Source organism: Amborella trichopoda, chromosome 11, assembly GCF_054954075.1.
Source record: "Amborella trichopoda isolate Santa Cruz 75 chromosome 11, AtrichopodaSantaCruz75HAP2 v2.0, whole genome shotgun sequence".
Classification (NCBI taxonomy): Eukaryota; Viridiplantae; Streptophyta; class Magnoliopsida; order Amborellales; family Amborellaceae; genus Amborella; species Amborella trichopoda.
Genome location: NC_142346.1, coordinates 36,578,198 through 36,600,335, shown reverse-complemented (window position 1 = coordinate 36,600,335; position 22,138 = coordinate 36,578,198). Strand labels below are relative to the sequence as shown.

Here is a 22,138-nt window from a genome sequence, read left to right as displayed (position 1 = left end):
TGGTAATCGAGGTGGAGGGCGTTTTGGGAGCCGTGGTAGAGGCCGAGGTGATGGACGTGACCGTGGGAACTCCACATCTGATGAGAATGATAAATGAAAGTGCGCTTATTGGGGGAAGACTCGACACACAAGGAAAACATGTTGGGATCTGGTTGGACGCCCGAGGCAAAACTTTCCAAAGTCAAATTCAGCAACAATCAGTGAAAGTATTGTCCCACTTACTCAAGGGCAGCAAGATACCACCTCCTTTGAACCTCAAGAAGAGTTGGTGACTATTCCTAAGCGAGCTCCTAGATGTCAAGCAATAGGCGTCCATTCGAGACCATTCTTCCTCCTTAAAGTCTCATATTGCACAGGTATATCTGCATCAGTACATCATATCTCTATAAATAGCTCTAAAACCCTTGGTTATTGATTCTAGAGCAACTAAACATATGACTTGTATGACTGATTTTTCTCCTCTTATATCCCTTGTTCTAGTCATGAATTAGTTAAAATAGCAGATATTTCTATTATTCCAATCAAGGGAAAGGGAAGCATACATGTTACTCGTTTTGTTAACTTGTCATCCACCTTGCATGTTCCCAATCTTTCTAGTAACCTCCTATTAGTTGATAACCTCACAAAGACCCTAAACTGCAGTACAACATTATTCCTTTCTCACTACGAATTCCGAGACTTGATGACGCGGAAGGTACATTTGGGCATGGTTGTGAAAATAGAGAGTTGTACTTTTTGGATACTCCTGATCGTGCCTTGACTGCAGCAGTCACATCTTCAATTGCTAATAAAAAAAGGGTATATTTATGGCACACCCAACTGATCATGCATCGTCTTTTACTTTGCGTTTTCCAGTTCCTAAATTGTTGAGTCTCTGAGTCAAGTTCAATTGCAATGTGAAATTTGTGAGTTGTCAAAACATTGTAGAACTTCGTTCCCTATCAGTATTAATAAAAAGAGTGATGTTCCTTTCTCTCTTATACACTCTAATGTGTGGGGTTCCTCACCAATTGCATATGTGTTTGGACTTCGTTTCTTTGTTACATTTGTGAATGATTATTCCAGATTTACAATTGTCTATATAATCAAACACAAAGATGAAGTTGTTAATCTATTTCAAGTCTGTCACAGAATGGTTAAAACTCAATATGATGCACAAATTAAAGCCTTGTGGTCTGACAATGGGGGTGAATATGTCAAACAAACTCATAGATTATCTTCTTGACCAAGGGATTGAGTTCCAAACAATGTGTCCATACACACCTCAACATAATGGTATAACTAAGAGAAAAAACATACTTGTTGGAAGTCATCCAAGCTCTTTACTGGGAATGAAAGTTCCAAGTCTAAAGCAGTTCTCACAGCTATCTTTTTAATAAACCGCATGCCCTCTCGTGTTCTTGAGGGAAAATATTTCGCTAAAATTGTTCATCCCAACTCACCCATGTTCCATGTATCTCCCAAGGTGTTTGGCTGTGTATGTTTTGTTCACATCCTTGGTCCAAATAGGGGCAAGCTTGATGATAAAGTTGCCAAATGAATTTGTTCCATACTTCTCCTCTACAAGTCACGAGTACTCTCTTCAAGGGTAGAATAAGATACAGTTTAGTGAACAGAGCACATCGTGCAAGCACACACATGGAGGGAGATGATTTGATGATTTGACTAGCCCACAACATGGAATTGCGCCAGAAATCAAAATCATGGAAGATACTCAAGGAATAAACAAAGAAAAAGAATCATTCAAGGATGAAAGGTGCAAATAACATCAAACACAATTGTTATCTACTAGGAGGAGATAGTCATTCAAAGATCAAAAACATAACTACAAAACTGAATTCACTTAAAATACAATCCAATTTCATCAGACAATCAAAATGATGGAAGCTAATCAAGGAACTAAAAAAGGACACAATCATTCGAGTATCAAAACAACAAATATAAAACCGAATTCACATTACCAACATTACATTTCATCAATTCAATCAAATTGATGGAAGACAATTAGGAACCGATGTTACACGGAAACAAACACAAGTATCCATTTGTGAAATAGATACCAGCGTTAGGAACGTGAACTCTAAAAAGAGTCACCTAGACACAACACATCCATAGAATATACATGTGTGTGTGCGAGAGAGTGTTTGGGTGAGTATATTAAAACATTTAGTGCAATTTATCATCCATTTCTCAAATGAAGACAGTCGCAACTTAATACATCAAAAAGGTCAAGGCAAAAGACTCAAGTACAACACACCATCAAGAAAATTGAGTTTTTTTACTATACCCAAATACTTTTTACTCGGACAATAGATGTACTACAAATTGTCAAAAAAAAATAATATTGAAAAACTAAACTAAGATAGATTAAATGAGATACTACTAGTGAAAAAGAAAATTAGACTAAAATAAAAAGAATATAATAATCATATAATAAATACCATAGAAGAAAATATACAAAAATAGATTAAACAAAGTCGTGTACCTTTGTTGAATACAACAATTAAACAGTACAAAATAAAGGATTATAATAGGACCCTTTACTTTCATACAATAAAAAAAGGAGAAAGTTTATATTAGGGTGAAGCCCTAAGCAGTCATATTAAGGTGCACCTCAAAAATTCACTAGAGGAGGTTGTTTTGATGCTGAAAAACCCTCAATTCAATCATCTCGACCTCATGATGTATGGACATAAGAAAAAATACATTTAAAGTCTTAGAAATAGTGCCTCTTGTATAATGTATTTTTTGGACCGTCAATTTTTAAGATTTTCAAGTGTTCATAGATCTATTCAATCTACACTATCTTGTAATTTTGAATTTTATAATTAGAGATGAAATAAATTTTCAGGCCATCAAACAACATGTTTTGAAACTATTTGAAGGTGCGCCTTACTTAGATTGTTTAGGCCTCAACCTTATACAAACCGCAGAAAAAAAATTACTAATCGTAAGTCTCGTTATAGACATCATTGGTGCATGGATTACGTGGGGGTGAAACCTATTTCACAAAGATTGATTACGAAATCTTCCCAAAACAATGAGATCCCTATTATAATACGAAGAAAAGCAATATGAGTTAAACATACGAATGCTTCCTAAGGGCAATATGAGATGAATGGAAGAAGGGGAGCACTGAAGAAGAAGTGAGATAGAGTCTCACGACTTGGAGAGAGAGAGAGAGAGAAACACCAGCAGTTTTACTAGATGTGAAACAAAAAAGAGACACTTCTATTTGAAGAATATTGAAAAAAAATAAAATTAATAAATTTTTCATGAGAAATAGCATTTTTAAATAAGAGACACCACATTCTCAACTCAAAATATGTCTCAAGATATGGACACGGTATTGGACACTCATTGGGCATCTCATTTCGGTTTCTAGAGATTCGAATCATGGCCGATGTGGACACTCATTGGCCATGTCATTTCGGTTTCTAGAGCTTAAAATCATGGCCGGTGTCAACCAGGTGTGGACGTGTTGTCAGATGTCCATTTTTCATAGTCAGAAACATATAACAAGAAACAATAAATAAAATCAAAACAACAAAATAGAATAAAATTTCACCAAAAAAATCCAATTTTATCATATTGAATCAAAATGAAATCATTTCCAAAGAAACAGTAACTGTATCTATCAAAAAGTTATTGACCTACATTTCTGGGCATTCCACTAGAATCTGAAATCCTATTTTGAAGGTCTTCTACAAATGTAGAAGCCAAAGGATTCTTCGAATTCAAAATCAGAACCTCAACTGCTGTTATAATGGCTTTAATATGCTCAAGATTGATCACGATCGCTCTTTCTCTCCCTAAAATCCTTGCAGGATAGGAGAGAACAGGATCAAGAACTCGAAGATCGCGAGCATGTAAACCAGTTCGTCTCTTGATCGAATGCTTTCCTGCTTCTTCGAGGTAAGATCGACCAGAAACTGTGATAACCAGCCATGGCTCGAGGACAGTGGCCCCTTTTCTTCTAGGACCAGCTGGTACCCTAACTGCTTCATCTTCAGCCACGATTTTAGCAGAATTCCTCTGGTTTTGAAACTTGGAATCCATGAATGGGGATTCTTAGGTTTTCCAAATAGGGACTTCAGTTGTTTATGTTTATAGATCGCCATGGTCTCCATCATCTTCTTCTTGTTTTCTTTTGTTTCTTGTTTTTCTGGGGTAGGTTTCTCTGGTTCAGTACTGGGAGTGCAAGGGTTTGTTAAGTAACACCCACCCTTCCTCAGAATAGAAAACCTTCCTCAGAATAAAACTCCACTTTGCGACTGATTATATATACTTTATGGAGCGAAGGGGGAGCACAGTGAGAGAGGAGGGCTTCTGTCCATTTATCTTTGAAAGAGAGAGCAGAGATTATAATAAGGACCCGGTTTCTGCGGCTAAGCCCGCATTCGTAGAAATGCGGGCCTATTAATAAATATATTTCTTAGATGGATTTTTTTAGTTGATTGTTAAGGAAGGATACGTAATCTCTAGCATAAAGATCATGAATATGAAAAAATAAATAAATTGTAAAAATAGAAATAATAATTCTAGTAAAAAAATATTTGGACCATTAGTTTTCATTGTTTTAAGCTCAAACGCCTACTTGCATCCATCTTTAAGATGGATGCTTTACACTTTTTGGACCGCATATGTAGTCATGCTGTCCAACCTACATGAAACAATTGTCCTTTTAATAATCTAATTTCCCGCTCCCACCAAGTGTGCTTATGCATCATGAAATTTGGAAAAGTGACATGGACGCTGCAGCGGATGTGTAAAAATATTCAAATATTCTTGTGAAAGTTTTTTCGTATTAAATACCTTAAATAACTCTATACGTGATTAATATGAGTTTTTTTAGACTAATTGGTGTAGAAAATGAAAGAAAGACTAAATGTGATCTTGTCGGGGAATATATTTTTTTATTTTTCATATTTTCACTCTTTTTGGCAAATATCACTTATAAGTAGTCTTATTACAATAACTTTTGCTTCAAATAAAATAAAACTAATAAATTCGAGATCTTCAAAAACCTTGATGCCACGAAATTAATTTTTTTTAATCAAATAAAATAACAACAATTCTTATGCTTGAGAATAAAAAAACTATATAATTAAATATGGTAATAAACAAAAAGATAGTGTCGGAGATTACCTCAATCGGGCTTCTTACACCCCACACCAAGTCACCACCATTTGATGGTGTACGATCAACGATCAACCTTCAATCTCAACCAAGAAAACAAATTTAGGCCAAATCCTCAAATGGAACTATAAACTCCTTTTAGGTCACAAATCTCAAACTTAAGTTCAAACCTATAAATAGTCAAGAGAAATAGCATCTACTTACTACAACCCAACCCTTAGGATCAACACCACCACAAGATATGCCAAGAGAGAGATAGATCTAGGTAGGGCGTGTCCCCCTCTTACAAAACTTTGGAAGAGAGAGATAGCTTATAGGTTGGGGCGTGCCCCCTTAGGCTTAAAGAGAGAGAGATAACTCCTAGGTTGGAGCATGTCCCCCCCAACTTACCAACTATAGAGAGAGATATTAGAGAAAATAGAGATGCAGAGATTTTGGTAGGAATCAATCTCTGTTTGTAGTGTTTTGAACAATATCATAATTTATTAGGGTTTTTCTTGGTTTGCCTGTTCTTATGAGATTGAAAATGAACCATTGATATTAGGTGACTTGTGGGGTGAGAGATTTGAGACCTCCATTTCATAGATGGACCATCAACGTCATATAATGTGTTAGAACATTTATCCCCTTTCATAAACCATTTTTCCATTAATAGAAATTAACAAAAAAGAACTCTAAATATAATATTGTGCATACCAAAATAATGTACAAGTCTTCTCATGCTTTCAAAAAATCAATTCAGACCTTCGTCAAAGCAAAGGCTTTCCAAATCATCACAAACATTTTTCTTCATTGTGCTACCATAGGTGGCACTCATGGGTCCCTCCTACATTGCAATGGTGGGCCCATATGCTTACGGAGCCTCCCATGAAAAAATAAATTAATTAGAAATTAAATAATTTTTAGAAATTCATAAAATCCAATATGAATAATTTAAATCAATCTAAAATCAGTATCTCTGTTTTTATAAATCTAAATTTGATAAATAAAATATCTAGAGATCTAGAAAAATTCAAATAATAATTTTAAAAATTATATATCATTAAAACAAACATAATTAAATTCAGTATATGGGAAAATGATCCATATGATTTAGAAAATAAATAAATAAATGCTAGGGCACTCCACCTTCAACTGTAGACCACGATCCACACATGCTTTATCAAACCGACCTAGTGTTTCCCATGACTCACAGTCCATACAGGGGCTCATTAGTGGGTGACCAAAGTCTGGCCGATAAGCTAAGGGGTCGTAATCCCAGTTTACCCATACCTAATGCGACCACGACTCCTATGGCGCATTGGGGTATCTCTCGCACATGCCTAGGCTTCACCCTAAAAAGTGGTTCACTTTACCGAAACGACTATCATATATGCATGCCATGTGATGGCTCGTGGATGAGGCTTTGGCCCTCGTATCTGAAGGCCACCATCACACACAAGAATCACACAGTCCTTCGGATCACTCATCCGAACATACTTCAAACTCATTAAGGGATAATCTATGAGAACCCTTGTCAGATAGTTTCTATACCCAAGTAACATAAGTTTTTCCGAACCGACTGGTCTAGCTCGTCAAGCTTAATCTGGTATCAGCAAACATCATTTGGTTAGTATGATCCACACAATACCACATTTCCACAGAGTTCATATTTCATTATATCAAAATGTTTATTACAAACACATATAAGGCCTTTAATGGTTATACTCACCCAACAAAAAAATACATCAGGATCAATTGAAGTGAAAAAAACATCTCACATCTAATCACATAGGGGCGTTTTTTATGTAAAAATACTTTCATACAAATATTTTTATGCGTGCAAAACATGAAGTAGATAAAGTAGGGGAAAAAAAAACAAATAGCCCCCTTGCTAAAATTATTATCCTAAAATAACCCTCTAGTCAAAAAAAAAAAAGTTTATGAGACCCCAATTTTTTTTTTTTTTTAAAGATATTTAACTCCCTCTTTGCCTTTTCTATTGTCCAAATTAATGTATTTACGCTTTTTCTTTTTTTAATAACTTCATCGTATAAATGGAGTTTGTGATGTCTTTTAACTTGTGGGGTTCTTGAGATGAGAGAGATAAGTATCGAGAGAAGATTGCCAGAGAGAGAGAGGGAGGAAGAGGTCGACAATGAGAAAAAAGGAGAAATAGAGTTTTTTTAGGATTGAGATAACATGTTGACTAAGATAAAATGAAGTGTATAATTCTGACTATAAAAGGTGAAAAAGGAGGGGTTAAACATCGTTTTTGTTTAACTTGACGAGATCTATAGGATTTTTATAGGAAAAAGGGATTATTTGGGATTACAATTATAGATACGGGGATACATGTCTTTTCGAGTATTTGGTGATTCGATGAAGGAAAAGTAGTGAGTGAGTAAGGGTACCGTCAAGCGTCCATGTTGATGATGGAAGTGAAAAAAAAGAGCCAAAAAAATTTGCTTGTGAGGGAGCATATTGTTTACTTACTCCCTTGGTAATACTCTATTTAGGAATAATTTTAGTGCCCTAAAATTTTTGGGGTGTAACGTCGTTAACGCATAGACTAATCTCGGGAAAAAAAAGGAACAAAAAGAAAAATCCAAATCGCACTGTTTGTGCACTTTGTGTACACCCTCCGTCCATAAAATGTTCCATACCTCACGTGGCACACATCTCGGAAAAAAAATAGAAAACGCTCCAGCACAAAATTTGTCAAACCTGCATAACATGGCAAAAAATGCGGTCCACCATAAAAGTGTGATGGGTTAGCTCACGCGGCTTTCGAAATTCAATCTGGAAGCCGGTCTAGCACACACTTTGGGTTAGACAGTGGTAAAAAATGCAATTCAATACAAAAGTATATTGGATCGGTCATGAAGCTTCTGAAATTTCAAAAGCCAGAATCGAAAGTGTACTGGATCGACGCAAAAGTGTGCCAAAACGAAAGAGGATTAAGCAGTCCAGCGCAAAATTTGTCAATCTTGCACACTTTTGTATTGGACCCCACTTTTTACCACAATCTGGCACAAAAGTGTTTGTGGCGGACCATGTCATGAGGCTTCTGGAATTCCAGAAGCCATACTTTTGTGCTGGACCTCATATTCCCTTTTGGTTCTGGCACAATTTTGTGTTGGACCGTGGTACTCTACTATTCAAATGGTTTATACTCTTATTTAATAGAGAAAATCCATTTGGAGGCGTCTTGTAACAAATTCAATTTTAATTTATACATAGAGCAAAAGTTAACTTTACTCCAAAAAAAAAAAAAATTGTATATAGAGCAAAAACTTTGTTTGAACTTAAAAATGGTTTTAACCAATTTCAATATATCTTGAGGCAATTTTCCATTTTACCAAAAATTTGTACATGAACATATTCTTAGGTTCTTTACTATTCGCTTTGGGGTAGGATTTGTACTTGAAGTCCCAAAATACAATTGCAATCTTCCCACTGTGTTTCTAAAGAGCAGCTTCCATTTTCCTCCTCATTAATGTCTGGCGACACTTGAGAGGTGTGGTTTATAGCCCTCCTCATCAGTGTCCAGTGACACCAATGAGCAGCTTCTCTTTATCTCAATAACCCCTGCTAAAAACTCATGAACAACACCATTTTACTTCAATTGAACTAGAAGCATACTAGAGATGTCCTCCCATGCCTCTTCGAGAAAACCTGCAAGCCCAAGAAGATCAACCATACAACTATAGTGCTTGACATTGGGCTCTATATTATAGACAAGTTTCATCGACTCAAGAAAGCACAAGTTTCATAGACTAAAAAAGTCTTTCATAATATTTAAAGGGATTGTATACAATGAGATAATTTATCTTTGATACAAGGTGGTCACAATTCCTCACAACTGTTTGATGTGAAATTTGATAGCTTGGATGTGTTACAAAGTTTGAGAAAACTTCTTTTTGAAAATTGGTCGTGGTCAATAGAATAATTGCAGCCACCCAATTTCACATCCAATGGTCAAGATTAATGTGACCATCTTGTATCAAAGGTAAATAGTCTCATTCCATATTTTCCCATATTTAAAACTAAATACACAAAAAAATAAAGTTATAAACAAAGTAACGGCTCCTTTTTAGTTCCTATGAAAAAAAAGCCACTTTTGTCCAAAGCTATTTACATACACCTCCATGGAGTTCAAGGTTCTAAAGTTTGTCTATTGTATAAATCAAGCTTATTTTTCCCAAATAAGAATAATCACATAACAGGCGAAACCAGCGAATTTCATTTATAAAACATTACCATTAGCTAAAAAACAACTAGTTACAATTATTTAGAAACCACTGAAAATAAATAAAGGTTCTTAAACACCATGTGAAATAGGAAAAAGCCATATGTAAATGAAGCTTCAAAAATAAAAATATTCGTCAACTTCTACGTCTCAAATTTTTTGTCGACCAGCTTAGTAGATCCTTCATCTTCACATGGGATTCCTCAGCAGACCTTCCCTCTTAGCCGCCCAAGGTACCCCTTGTATCTCCCCCTCTTTGTGGTTGAAAATTCTACCTCGATTCTTCAAGCTAAGTAGGAACGTGCACCTAATGTCAGTCTTCTCTTATCTTCGTTCTCATCTCATTATTCTCCTCGCTTTCTCCATCATCCTCTCATCCATTTCCCACCTTACTGTCTTCCTTGCTCCTCCTCTCCTCCATTCCCACCTTACCATCTTCCTTGCTCCTCCTCTCCTCCTTTTCCCTCCTTGCTTTCACCCTCCTCCTCCCTTCTCCTCACCCTCCTCACTCTCACTCTCACAATCCTCTCCTCCATATATGGAACCCGCTATCTCCTCGACACCTGCCTCCACCAACGTATTTTTTATTGACAAATCACGAGCTGCAAGTACATAATGTTGGAATTCCCATGCTAATACTTCATTGTCGAGCATCACATCAAGCATCTTTATACAAGTATGTTGCTGCAATTATAATAACAACTAAATAATAACACAAATGTGGAATGGAAAAAATAGACCATATGCATATCAAAACATAATCAAATAATGAAATACATAAGATAAGTAATCTATCCATTTTCCATCATCATCATCACCCATGGGGTATTCTTCAGGTGAACTCAACTGCCATCACCCAATGTAATCTTATGTAACCCTATATCTGTGTGAAAATAGCTATACCAAGCTATGTACTCTTTCGTAAGCCCCCACCATTCACACAGTCATCTTCAACAATATTATTTTCCCATTGGTGCCAGCCCATTATCTCCATACTCAATTCATTTATATAATTTATGGGTCGTTTGCCATATTTCTCCCTCCTATCCCATTTAGGAGGCTCAACAAGATCCCTTGTGCCTTCCCAAGCTATCAAAGCACGCGATCAATTGTATAATACTTGGCGATCTTAAACTATTAAGTACATCTGGAACAACTCAATTTCCTTGCTAATCATGTCAAATATGTTGTAATATTCTTCTCAGTGTTCCTCGTATGGTTGCCATATCACCTTATAAAACAAAGCGTAACATAATAAATATTTTTATAAATACGTAATTGATTTGTAAACAACAACTATATGAGCACACAAGTACACCACTAATCGATTGAAGTCTAAGATTTTCAAGCACTTTGTATGAGTCTTCACAACATAGTTGTTTAGCCCACATGCAAGCTCTATGCGGACTCGGGTTGATTGGAAGAGACTTGGGGCATAGAGGTATAAAACACTTATAGAATCAATACTATACCAAGACATAAAAAAAAAGGTCAGAAGCTTAAAATTACAAAAAAATTGATAAATGAATGCAAGGGTTGCAACACCCCATGTATACTTCCCCGCATCATCGAAGTATGCATATTGCGAGAGTCAATCCTTTCGATGAGTCGATGAATATAGTTGTGCCCTCCAAATAAAGGAGATAAGGATGGGTTTATTGTACCAATTGCCACTTGGTGGCCCTTTTAAGGCTTAGGCTTTATGAAAACAAACTAAAGCCTCATCCCAAATCCCACTCCGGAAAGCACTTTGGGTATCATACATATCCATGATGCTCTAAAATCAATTTCCAATATTGACTATGAAATTTGAAGCTAAAGAACTAATACATATCTTACGGATTTGTGAACACTTATTTTTAGGGTGAAATGTAAGGTCAATATAATGTATCACGATGTACACTATTTTTAGGTTTTAGAATCCTAATTTTTTCACAACCATAATGTTCGAGGCCGAAATGGTCAATTTGAAGTTTTTCCAATGCCAAAATTATAATTCTTGGTGAGTTAAGAGATGAGGTTACTTATTTTGATAGTGTTGGAACCCTATGAAAATATTGTCTTTATTTTTTTTAATTCAACTTTGTACAGTTGGATGACTTCGATACGATTCAAATCACTCCACCGGTAAAATTTGTGACTTAGTATGACCCGAAAGTATATGTCAATGACCTATTTTTGTACTCAACATATCACTTTCACCCCTTCTTCTTCTCCCCCACTCAAGCTTTCCCTAGTTTAGTTCTTTCTTAGTTGAGTTTGTTTTTTTATGATTTTATTGAGTTTAGTCATTCTCTCTTTATAGATTTTAGTATTTTACAAAGCTCAAGATTTTTACTTAGTTTTAGATTTTAGAAAATCACACACACACACACACACACATACACACACACACACACACACACATATATATATATATATATATATCTTTTTTTCCATTATTACAAAATTACCCATAATTTTTCGTTACTACATATGTACCCATTTTCTCCCCTTCGTAACAATATTTTTTAAAAAAATGATGAAACTATCTTTTTCAGGTTTTAATAAACAATTTTTTGGATATTGAAAAGCTAAAATTTTCATATTTTTTATTTTTGAGAAACCAAAATTCTCATATATTTGGTGCTTCAAGTATTGAAAATCTCTATCTTCCTCCTCCCGCCTGAAACCCCTCTTACCCTAATCGAAATACCTTGGAAAAGCATATTGTCATGAACACGTTAGGAAATGATAGGCACCAATCGAGAAAGTATGGAATCCACTTTGAGGTCATGTCAAATTTTGGGGGTTCCTTACATCATTATCAATCATTTCATTGCAAAAGACATCACCATAGTTTTCTATACTCCATTGTCCGTTCCCACCATCATCAATTATCGTTTCAAAGGATGGTTATCAAAATATAAATCTTTTATAGTCCATTGGTATCTAATAGTTAGTTTTATGATTGCAAAGGGTTGCAAGAGCAGGGAAGAGGGGTTTTGACAGGGACTAGCCCAAGTTATTAAGCTCGAGTAAGGTTTCAGTAGTGAACTTGAGCCGAATTTAAAACTTTTTAAAACTATAACTTTGTAACAATGACTTTAAAAAAAATATTATTACTTTGTAATGATGTTGTAAACTTATTATCTATGCTATCTATATATTATATAAGGGACTGTATACAATGAGATCATTTAACTTTTATACAAGGTGGCCACATTGCATGAAATCATTGCATTTACTTATATCCATTGGATGTGAAATCTGATTGCTTGAATGTGTCACAACATTTGAGAAAATTTATTTTGAATTTTAAGCTTGGTCAAAATGTAGCCACCCAATTTCACATCTAATGATTAAAGATTAATTGTGACCACCTTGCACCAAAGATAAATGGCCTCATTGTATATTTTTCCATTATATAATATTACGCTACAGTTTAGGAGTTGACACATATCACATGACTAAAATAGGAACTTATCTTCGAATAAAATGTAGGTTTAAAGAGGAATTGTGAGAAATGTATGGTAGTTTTTTCTTCTTCTTTTTAGGATAAAGGAGATTCGCTAATTTCCTCAAATTTTGATACAGTTCTTCTCCAAATTAATTCTTTTTAGGATAAAGGAGATTTGCTAATTTCCTCAAATTTTGATACAGTTCTTCTCCAAATTAAACTCAGTATAGAGTAAGGGTTAAATTATCACATAAATTTCTTTATTTTTCTCTTCCCATTTTTTTATGGTACTTGAATGTTACAGTAAGTCCAAATAGATTTCAAGTATAAAAAATAATACATATTGCAACATATTATCTAGATGTCAATTTTCAAGAATTTCACAAGTCTATAGATCCATTTATTAAATTATCATTGAAGTTTAAAATTCTAGAGAAAATTATAAATGCCTTCCAAATTGAACTTCATAGACATTGTATTAAAATTTTTTTGTATTCCATCTTAAACCCAATACTAATTTTCTTTATATTTACTTGAAATAAAAAAGTAAATAATTTTTTTAAAAAATACCATTACTTTCTCTCCTCTCCCTTTTTAGAGCCACGTCTCTCTCTACCCATACTTTTTCTCTTAAAATAAAAACTCATTTCTCCTTTTCCCTCTCTCATTCTCTCACTCTAAAAGCCCATATCCTCTATTTCTCTCTCTCACTTCCCTTATCTCATTCTCTAGTAGTATGTGTCGGACCAAAATTTTTTACAGTCCGACACAAAGAAGTGTGAGACCGCAAAAAGATATTCGGTCCAGTACTTAACTCAAAGCTACCACAAAAAGATATTCGGTCCAGTACTTAACTCAAAGCTACCACAAAAAGATATTCGGTCCAGTACTTAACTCAAAGCTACCTGATTTGGCACACTGGGCGTTGGATCACATTACAAGCCATGTTACTGGAACTCAATGCGGTTTTGCACACTAGGTTTTGGGCCGCATTACCGCGAATGAGAGAGTGAAAGAGAGCAAACATGTTTTTACTTTGGGAGAGAGAGAGTTGGTAGAGAGAGAGTCACGTGACTCCAAATGGAGGAGATCAGAAAAATTAAAAGAATTATTGTTCTAAACCCATTTTTTTTTTTGATTTGAGGGTAAATACAAAAAAAATTAATTTTGAAATTTAGGGTGGGATAAAAAAGTCAAGGGGCTAAGATGTCTAGAAAATTGAATATGGGTATCTATAATTTCTCCAAAATTCTATAATTAAAGATAAAAATAGATCCCCAAGTCGTAGTTAGCAAGTCGCCGATTTAAACGTGATTTTTTCCAAAAATCGAATTGTTAAATGAGAGAGAGAACCGTATCATTAATAATAGAGAGAGAGAGAGTATTATCGTTATTAAATTAGAGAGAAAGAGGTTATTATTTGAGAAAAATAGTTTATTTTAAGGTTGCAACTTTATTCCGTTGAAGTGAGGTGCACCTCAAAAATCCTACGGTGGAGAGTGCTTCGGTGTAGGACAACCCTCCATGGACAAAAAGAAAAATACGAATTCCAATACTTGTTATGAGACGACTAAATTAATTGACTTAATTATAATAGTTTAATAAAATTTTTCTGGATGGATTAATATTTTTATTTTTTAAAATTATAAAATTTTTAATATTTTAAACTTATCTGATTTTTTGACTTCGATTTTTTGAGCCTAGTCCGATATATCGGTGATATATTTACATGAAGTATTTTTGCCGATCTGTATTTTTTACCTGATTTTTTTTTCGAACTTTTAAAAAAAAAAACGATTTATTTTTATTTTTATTGAGGGCCGATTTATTGATAGTACCCAACTTGCTAACTGTGGCCCCAAACTAATCCTAAAAATTTCTCAGACAAAAATTACATCAAATTTGGAGGTGCGCTTGGTCTAATTCAAACCATTTTCACGTTGAAACTTTATGCAAACCGCATAATTACCCTGGTGATAATATTTTTACTGTGATTTTCCAAACACCAGAAATAGAGAGAGGGTACTATGAGAGAGAGGGAGGGCGTCAGAGAGGGAAGAAAGTGCGAGTAGAGAGAGCCTGAATTGTAGAGACAGGGTAAGCAATGAATTGAATCCCATGGCCATGATCAGCTCAAATCCTCCTACTCTCTTCAACACCTTCTCACCCAATGCCATTTCCAGAGCCTGCCCTAATTTCCACGGCTACCACCTCTCCTTAGCCTCTGAAACACCTCACTTACGGAGCAGAATCAGGGTTTCCAGCTTGGGTAATGGAGACTCCAGAAATGGAAATCCTAGAGGGAGAGAGGTTGCAGAAGAGGAGAGTGGGCGGGTGCAATGTGAGGTGCAGGTGGTTTCATGGAGAGAGAGAGGGGTAAGAGGCTGGGTAGAGATAGAAGCACATGAGGAGACAGTCTGGAATGTGCTCACTGATTACGAAAGGCTTGCAGATTTCATCCCCAATCTCGTTTGCAGGTGATTTTATATAAATATGTAAAAATATGTTTTCCCTGTGATTTGCTTTGTTTATGTGAATTTTTGAGGGTAAATACAAGTAAACCCATTTTTATGTTATTATTGCTCACCTGAGAACTGAAAGAAATGTCAACCTCTGTGTGTGTGTGTGTGTTTCGGAGGATTCAATAATAATAATAATAAAAATAATACTAAAAGTAATAATAATAAGAATAATAATAATAAGAATAGTAATAATAATAAGAATAAATAATAATAGTAGTAATAATAATAATAGTAATAATAATAATAGTAATAGTAGTGATAATAATAATAATAATAATAATAATAATAATAATAATAATAATAATAATAATAATAATAATAATAATAATAATAATAATAAATAATGATAATAATAATAATAATAATAATAATAATAATAATAATAATAATAATAATTATTATTATTATTATTATAATAGTAATAAATGGTTTGCTTGGTCAAATAATAATAACAATAATACATAAATAAATAAATAATATTATCATTTAGAAGTTCTGCGATTATGTTGTTTTTTGTTTGCATTATTATGACTATTATCATTAATCTTTTATGATTTACTCGCTATAGAGGCTCCATTTATATTGCTTGAACTTTCAATTGCCACTGGCTTGTTCATCATCTAACCTATTTCTTTTTGGGTGTGGTTTGTTTAGAGCCTAGGCTCTAAACAATCAAATTGGAGCCTACCTTCAAATAGTGTCGAGAAATGTGGTTTCACTACCGGAAATCTTTGTAAAAGCCTTAAAATATATTTATATATTTATTTATAAAGTCTAAAGCTTCAAAAATAGTGTAGATCAACAGAACTATGAAAACTTGAAAATCTTGAAAATTGATGGTCAAAAAATGCGTTTTAAAATACACTATTTCCAAAACTCGAAATGCAATTTTTTCTCATGTCCATGCATCTTGATGTCAAGATGATCCATTTGAAGATATTTGGGCAGCAAAACAACATCTTCTAGTGAAATTTTCCAGGTAGGCTCAAATTTGATTGTTTAGAGCCTCGGCTCTATATAAACTTTTCCCTTTCTTTTTTGACACTAATATTATGAGTTGTTTTGGGGAATTTGTTTGATATTTTGAAACAAATGGACCTTTTTGCCAAAATAAAGTACAATTTGGTAAGCAGATGATATAATTTTCTTTCCTTATTGTTAATGGTGTTATCACTGAGAAGCTTTTTAGATTTCTTATGGTGTTCTCTTAGTCTATATTCTGGTTGATGGTTTTCATTATTGGCAGTGAGAGAATCCCTTGCCCACATCCAGGGCGAATATGGTTAATGCAGAGAGGAATGCAAAGAGCATTATATTGGCATATTGAAGCTCGAGTTGTTCTTGACCTTAGAGAATTCCCTGATGCAGTTATTTCCTCAACCTTCTGTGGTATATTCTCATTTGGTATTCCATCTTGAATAGGTGACTTATGTTGTTAACAAAATTCTTATTGGCAATTGCTGAATCTGATAGCAATATGAATGTGATATTTTTTTGGTTATTTCCCTTATTTTATTGCCATTGGATTACCTCCGTGTTATAATTCCTATGTCTGATTGTTTGTTTCCCTTTTTTACATTGACAAGTGGCATTATCTAATTATTTTGGGGTTTGGATGTGAGATGTTACTCTTGAATAAGATAATATTGCTCATGATCTGGTATTAAATTCCCCATGGTCATCTATTTTGCCAATTATAAGGCCCCTATGCACCAATGAACTACCTTCCTCTTAAGAATAATGAAAGGGATGCATTTGTGTGTGAAATATCCTCTGCTCTTGTGATTGATGGAAAGAATCCAAGATTTGAACTTCCAATTGAGTACCTTCCTCTTCCAAGAGTAATATTTCCACTGTGATTCTTGGTTGATTCCTAACAAAAACTGGTCTCTTAAAGGCATTGTATTCATTCTTATATTCATTGGGGATATTTTAGGATTTCTTAGAATCGACCTTAACCTTTGACACTTTTTTTTTGGGGAATTTTTACTTGTGCTACGTAGAATTGTAAGTGTTGCGAGTTTACGAAAAAGAATGGCATCTAACAAGTTGGATGTTAGGTATAGTTCATAGACAGCGCGAAATAAGGTCTACCACTCCCATGATAGCAAAAATGGTGGAATCAGGCGATCATTATAAGTAAAAACCAAAAAGCATGGCTGCACACTCCCAATATGACAAAAAGAGGTGGGAGTTAACTCTCCCCTGGGCCCAGGGATAATTCAACTTTGACACCTAGACTTGATAAATTTGAAATTATGTGGATGAAGCTCTGTATATCACATCAACAGCAATAATTTCCTTTTTTTTTTTGGGGGGGGGGGGGGGGGGGGGATGGGTTTGGTTGGTTTATGGTTCTTTGAATTTCTTTGGGCTGATTAAATTCTACAGCCTGGCTTCTCCATGGCCCACCAACCCTATCAAGAACCCCCTTTGGCTTACATTCTAAGGATTCATGGGTTGTTAAGAGTTCTCAATCATTTTGAGGCATTAGTTGACTTAAGAAAATATTAGCCGCCTTGAGAGTGGTAATACAACATAAATTCCAGGTATAACTTTTGTGCAGCCACTCACCTTTGTTCTTGGAGTTGCCAACCAACACCACAATATCATGGGATCAAATCCAATCATCTACTTTGGAGGTCATAAAAGAGCTTTACTATTTATCGGTAGTAGGTAATGCCTTTTCTGAACTTGACATTTGCATCCGAAGGATGACAAACTATTGAAAATCTGGAAGGGAGAGCCATTGACCACTAAGCACTTGTTCACCTCATGCAGCTTTGCCCGCCACCTTTGGTAAACCGTGTAGTGGAAGTTTAACACAGCAACTATAGTTGGCAGCAACGTCCAGAGCCTCATAGCAAACTGGTTCCAAAAGAATTCCCAAACAAGTTTCTTGATAAACTATGGAAGGTTTTTCTTCCTGCCGTATTATGAGTGACTTGGCAAGAAAGGAACTGCATACCGTATTATGGGTCATAGGGGACTAGCCTCAAAATTTGAGATTCCTAGAACGAAACACATTGTTAACTTGGGTAGCTTCATAAACCAGCTACACAGAGATGTGAATTGAATTGCTTCTCCTTCCTGTAGCATGAAATAAAGATTGCGTGATTTCCACTTTCCACCCCTTCACATGTTACCTTGAGATGAGAAAGCTTAGGACGGGCGATCTTGAGCTGATCTATTTTGTATGACCTAGTAGAAGTTCGTCCGTGTGGATAACATTAGCATTTTGACTATCAGGGCTGGACAGGCTCTAGAGGCATCCATGAGGAAGGACATACATGGGGGAGGTGAAGTGCTCCAGAGACCTGGAAAGCAATGGAGGTGAAGTTAGAGTTTGAATTTATGATATTTGCTATAATATTTGTCTTTTTGGTGGGATTAGGTAAGAAGTTACGAAGGAACTAGAGGAACCAGTGTTGGTTACAGTTATGAACTTAGGAAGTGCAGGTGGGAGTGGGTTGGTCATCTTCTCTAAGAGGACAGTGTGGAAAACCCCTGCAGTTCTATACTATGAAATACACTACAACCATGAAACAATATTTATGGACCCCCACTCTCTGAATGCCACCACCACACTGCCGTTGTTAGCTATCTTCCCAATTCCTGTCCAAATTCAAGATGCATCCCCAGTCACATACCCCTAACAAATCAATCTTACCATTTCACTCCTAGTTACTCGATCTGATTATGAGTTACAGATGACATTGTTACCAATAGAAAAAAGTAACTATGGATGACATTGTTAACATCGATGACGGCCTCATTGCTTCTTCTGGTGGCTATTTTATTTTGAAATTGCCCTTAATATTTAATAAAAACCTAGGAATTGTACTTGTTTTAATATTTAATACTTGACATCTGGTTCAGGCAAATGGTAAAGAGCTTCACTTTTCGATGGTTGATGGGGACTTTAAGAAATTTGAGGGGAAGTGGTCTGTCAAAGCTGGTTCGAGGTATGATCCATGTAATGGAGTTTTAATAGATTATTTATGTCCAGATACGTGATTCTGGTTTTCTTAATATTCTTTACATAGTCTTCCTAATATGCATATTATGCTTATTATATTCTGCAAGAAATGTCTGTTACTCAAGAAGTAATGGTAGTTGTTGAGTTTCACTTGGAGTGATCAGAATTTTCATTTCTAAGGATCATATTACCTTCTTAGATTTGGTTTGGATCTTTTCTGAGAAAATAGGTTTGTAAGCCTTTGCAACAAACTGTTTAGAATTAGTAGCTGCTTAAACATCCTTAGCTGGGTGGAAGCATAGAAAGACATTCATGTTAATAATTAATTATCGACAATCATAGTATTATTGTGAATGTGATATTTTATGCATTTATCTTAAACTCTATCGCTGAAATAATAGTTGATGGTTGTTATAACATAATGTTCACTTTCCAGAGAAAAAGAGTATCTATATCATTATGCTAAGATAGATATTCGAGGCCTAGGTTCGCTACATATTATTTCATTGGAGTTCTGTTAACATTTAGCTATTCTGGCTTGCACATGCTCAGACACTTCCTCTCCTTTGCTGGTTCTGTTTTCTGATTTCCCTAACCTCAAAGTTAGTTTGTTTGTCCAGGGTAAAGTAAAAAATTTTCCAATTCCAAAAATTAATTTGTTCGTGACAGGTATAGTGTATCACAGGAGTTATAGATTGCCACATTGTAAAAACCCTAAACCTTGAACAAGATGTCAGTCAAGAACTAGTTTTGATGGAAAACCTATTTACTTGAACTCGTTAGGATCAAGAACCATTTCCTTCAGAAAGAAGAACCATCTTTTCAACAACATTTTGTGTGCTCTGCCGCATCCAAAATGATGCACCTTGGAATCAGAAATCTTATCACCTAACTTAAAATCCTCCTCCAGCTTTTAAACCTGTTTGTAAACAGTATTCAGAGCTTCCATCTTCTCAGGGCTTTAGTGATGCGAAGCCTTGGTCTTTCTTGGCATAGAAACATGGCACATTGTGGGATCTCTGGAATTAGTGACCATCAACTATGTATTGATATATGGTTTATTCAGTGGTAGATACTTGGCTATTGGGGGACTTTTTCCAGATACAAATTAGAAGTATGGTTTGAAAGCAAAAAGTTCCTGAGGTTGCATATCTAATCTTTTGTGTTCAACTACAATTTTATTTCTGCATTATTGCATACCCATGAAAAGATATTGAATTTGCATTTCCATCCGCTATTTATATTCTCTTCCCCTTCATTTGTTTTCATACCTTACATGTCTGTTGTTTGGGGTATATATGCACAACCTTTTCTGGAAGCAGAACATGTATCAGGGCTCGTAGGGCACTGTTTTGTTTCTTTCGGGAATCTGTGGCCTTTGTAGTTATTTCACAATTTATTAACTTTGTCAGTCTCATGGCTCTGGATAGATGATGCTGACCCTTTATTCTATAAAATTGTTTTGAGTAGCATGACCAGTATTTATATTATTTGAATTGCTTTAAAGAGCAATTGGTTGAATCTCCTATGTAATTACCTATTATCAAGTTGTTGGTTTATAATTGAAAATAGATATTTTAGATGATAATTATAGGGTGTATATGTTTTTATCTTTTCATAATAATGTGAATACATTTAATAATATGCATGTTTACTAAAAAGCATGTATTCATTCTTAATAGAAACTTTAGATTTATTTTCTTGGCAGGCCCTCAACTGCTGTTCTTTCCTACGAAGTCCATGTGATACCCAAATATAATTTCCCGACCATATTTGTTGAGAGAATCATAAGGTCTGATCTTCCGAAGAATCTTCTGGCTATAGCTTGTAGAGCTGAAATGCGCACTGGATTATCCCCAAAAGAACACATTAATGACAAGGATATTGGTGATGGCTCTGGGGCCACCTTTGCTGACTCAGACATGAAATTATCAGATGCTTTGTGTGAGACTGTTGCAACCCCACCCAAGGACATGAAGGAAAATTTTACCGATTCTAGTATTATTCCTTTGTCAGCTTCTCATTCCAACCAACAGAATAGTGGTTGGGGTGTCTATGGAAAATGTTGCAGCCTTGATAGGCTTTGCATGGTAGATGAAGTTCATCTTCGTAGATGTGACGACCTACTGGTAGATCATCATTACATTATATTTATCTGTTCCTCTAGATATACCACTTTGTAGCATATAAGGTATATTCATATGCATCTCACCTGACTGTTTCTTTCTTTTTTGTTTTCTGAAAGGAAAATGGAGGGGTTCATCGAAGTGTTGTTGCTAGTATTACTGTCAAGGCACCTGTTCGTAATGTCTGGAATGTTTTGACCGCTTATGAGATTTTGCCTGAGTAAGCGATACTTTTTACTTTTTCTTTTGTTCTTTTCATCCTTTTTATTTTGACATGACTAATGATTCTTTTCCCCCAGAAATGTTATAGCTATTTTCTGCAGATTCCTGGCCTTTTTGCATTGCTTTTTTGTGATTTATAGAATTTTTCAGGCGTAGCTATTTTCTGTCATTCATGTTTGTTGATAATGATTGCACCCCATGGCGTTTTCTTGTTGCCCTGCAATGTTTGATGATAATCAATCAGCATATATGATCCATATTGCTTTACTTGTATAAATATTTAAATTTTTCTGTTATTTTCTTAGAAGAGATAGATGGGGTGAATGATTGTGATCCATAACTAATACCCCTATTTGAATTTTCTTGGTCTCAAACATGATTATTTCATTCATATGCATCTCGATGGATCATTTACAATATTACTGGGTTGATGCTTATGGATTTGTGGTTTTCTTTTTCTTTTTTAAGTGCTCATAGGTT

General features: G+C 35.0%; 2 protein-coding genes across 17 annotated transcripts in view; one reads left to right on the top strand and one right to left on the bottom strand.

The window, feature by feature from the left end:
- LOC18436763 (magnesium transporter MRS2-F) overlaps nucleotides 1–4,339 on the bottom strand; it is a 29,529-nt gene extending 25,190 nt beyond the window's left edge. Inside the window, exon 1 of one of the 3 annotated variants that reach the window (XM_020668758.2) lies at nucleotides 3,658–4,339. In XM_020668758.2, coding sequence (XP_020524417.1) covers nucleotides 3,658–4,059 — 402 coding nt within the window. In that variant the 5' untranslated portion in view covers nucleotides 4,060–4,339. The remainder of the gene's footprint in view (nucleotides 1–3,657) is intronic. The other 2 variants (XM_020668759.2, XM_088851433.1) reach the window with 2 other exon arrangements.
- Nucleotides 4,340–14,799: 10,460 nt separating this feature from the next.
- Nucleotides 14,800–22,138, top strand: part of LOC18436761 (polyketide cyclase/dehydrase/lipid transporter) — a 35,211-nt gene continuing 27,872 nt past the window's right edge. For 7 of the 14 annotated variants that reach the window (XR_016043978.1, XR_016043976.1, XR_016043977.1 and 4 more), the window contains exons 1-5: nucleotides 14,800–15,286; nucleotides 16,578–16,698; nucleotides 19,211–19,296; nucleotides 21,019–21,439; nucleotides 21,556–21,656. Coding sequence is in view for 6 of the 14 variants with exons in the window: in XM_088851429.1 (XP_088707555.1) it covers nucleotides 14,928–15,286; nucleotides 16,578–16,698; nucleotides 19,211–19,296; nucleotides 21,019–21,439; nucleotides 21,556–21,656 (1,088 nt within the window). In the remaining 8 variants the exon portion in view is untranslated. Of the gene's footprint in view, nucleotides 15,287–16,577; nucleotides 16,721–18,580; nucleotides 18,665–19,210; nucleotides 19,297–21,018; nucleotides 21,440–21,555; nucleotides 21,657–22,138 lie in introns of all 14 variants that reach the window. The other 7 variants (XR_016043980.1, XR_016043983.1, XR_016043982.1 and 4 more) reach the window with 2 other exon arrangements.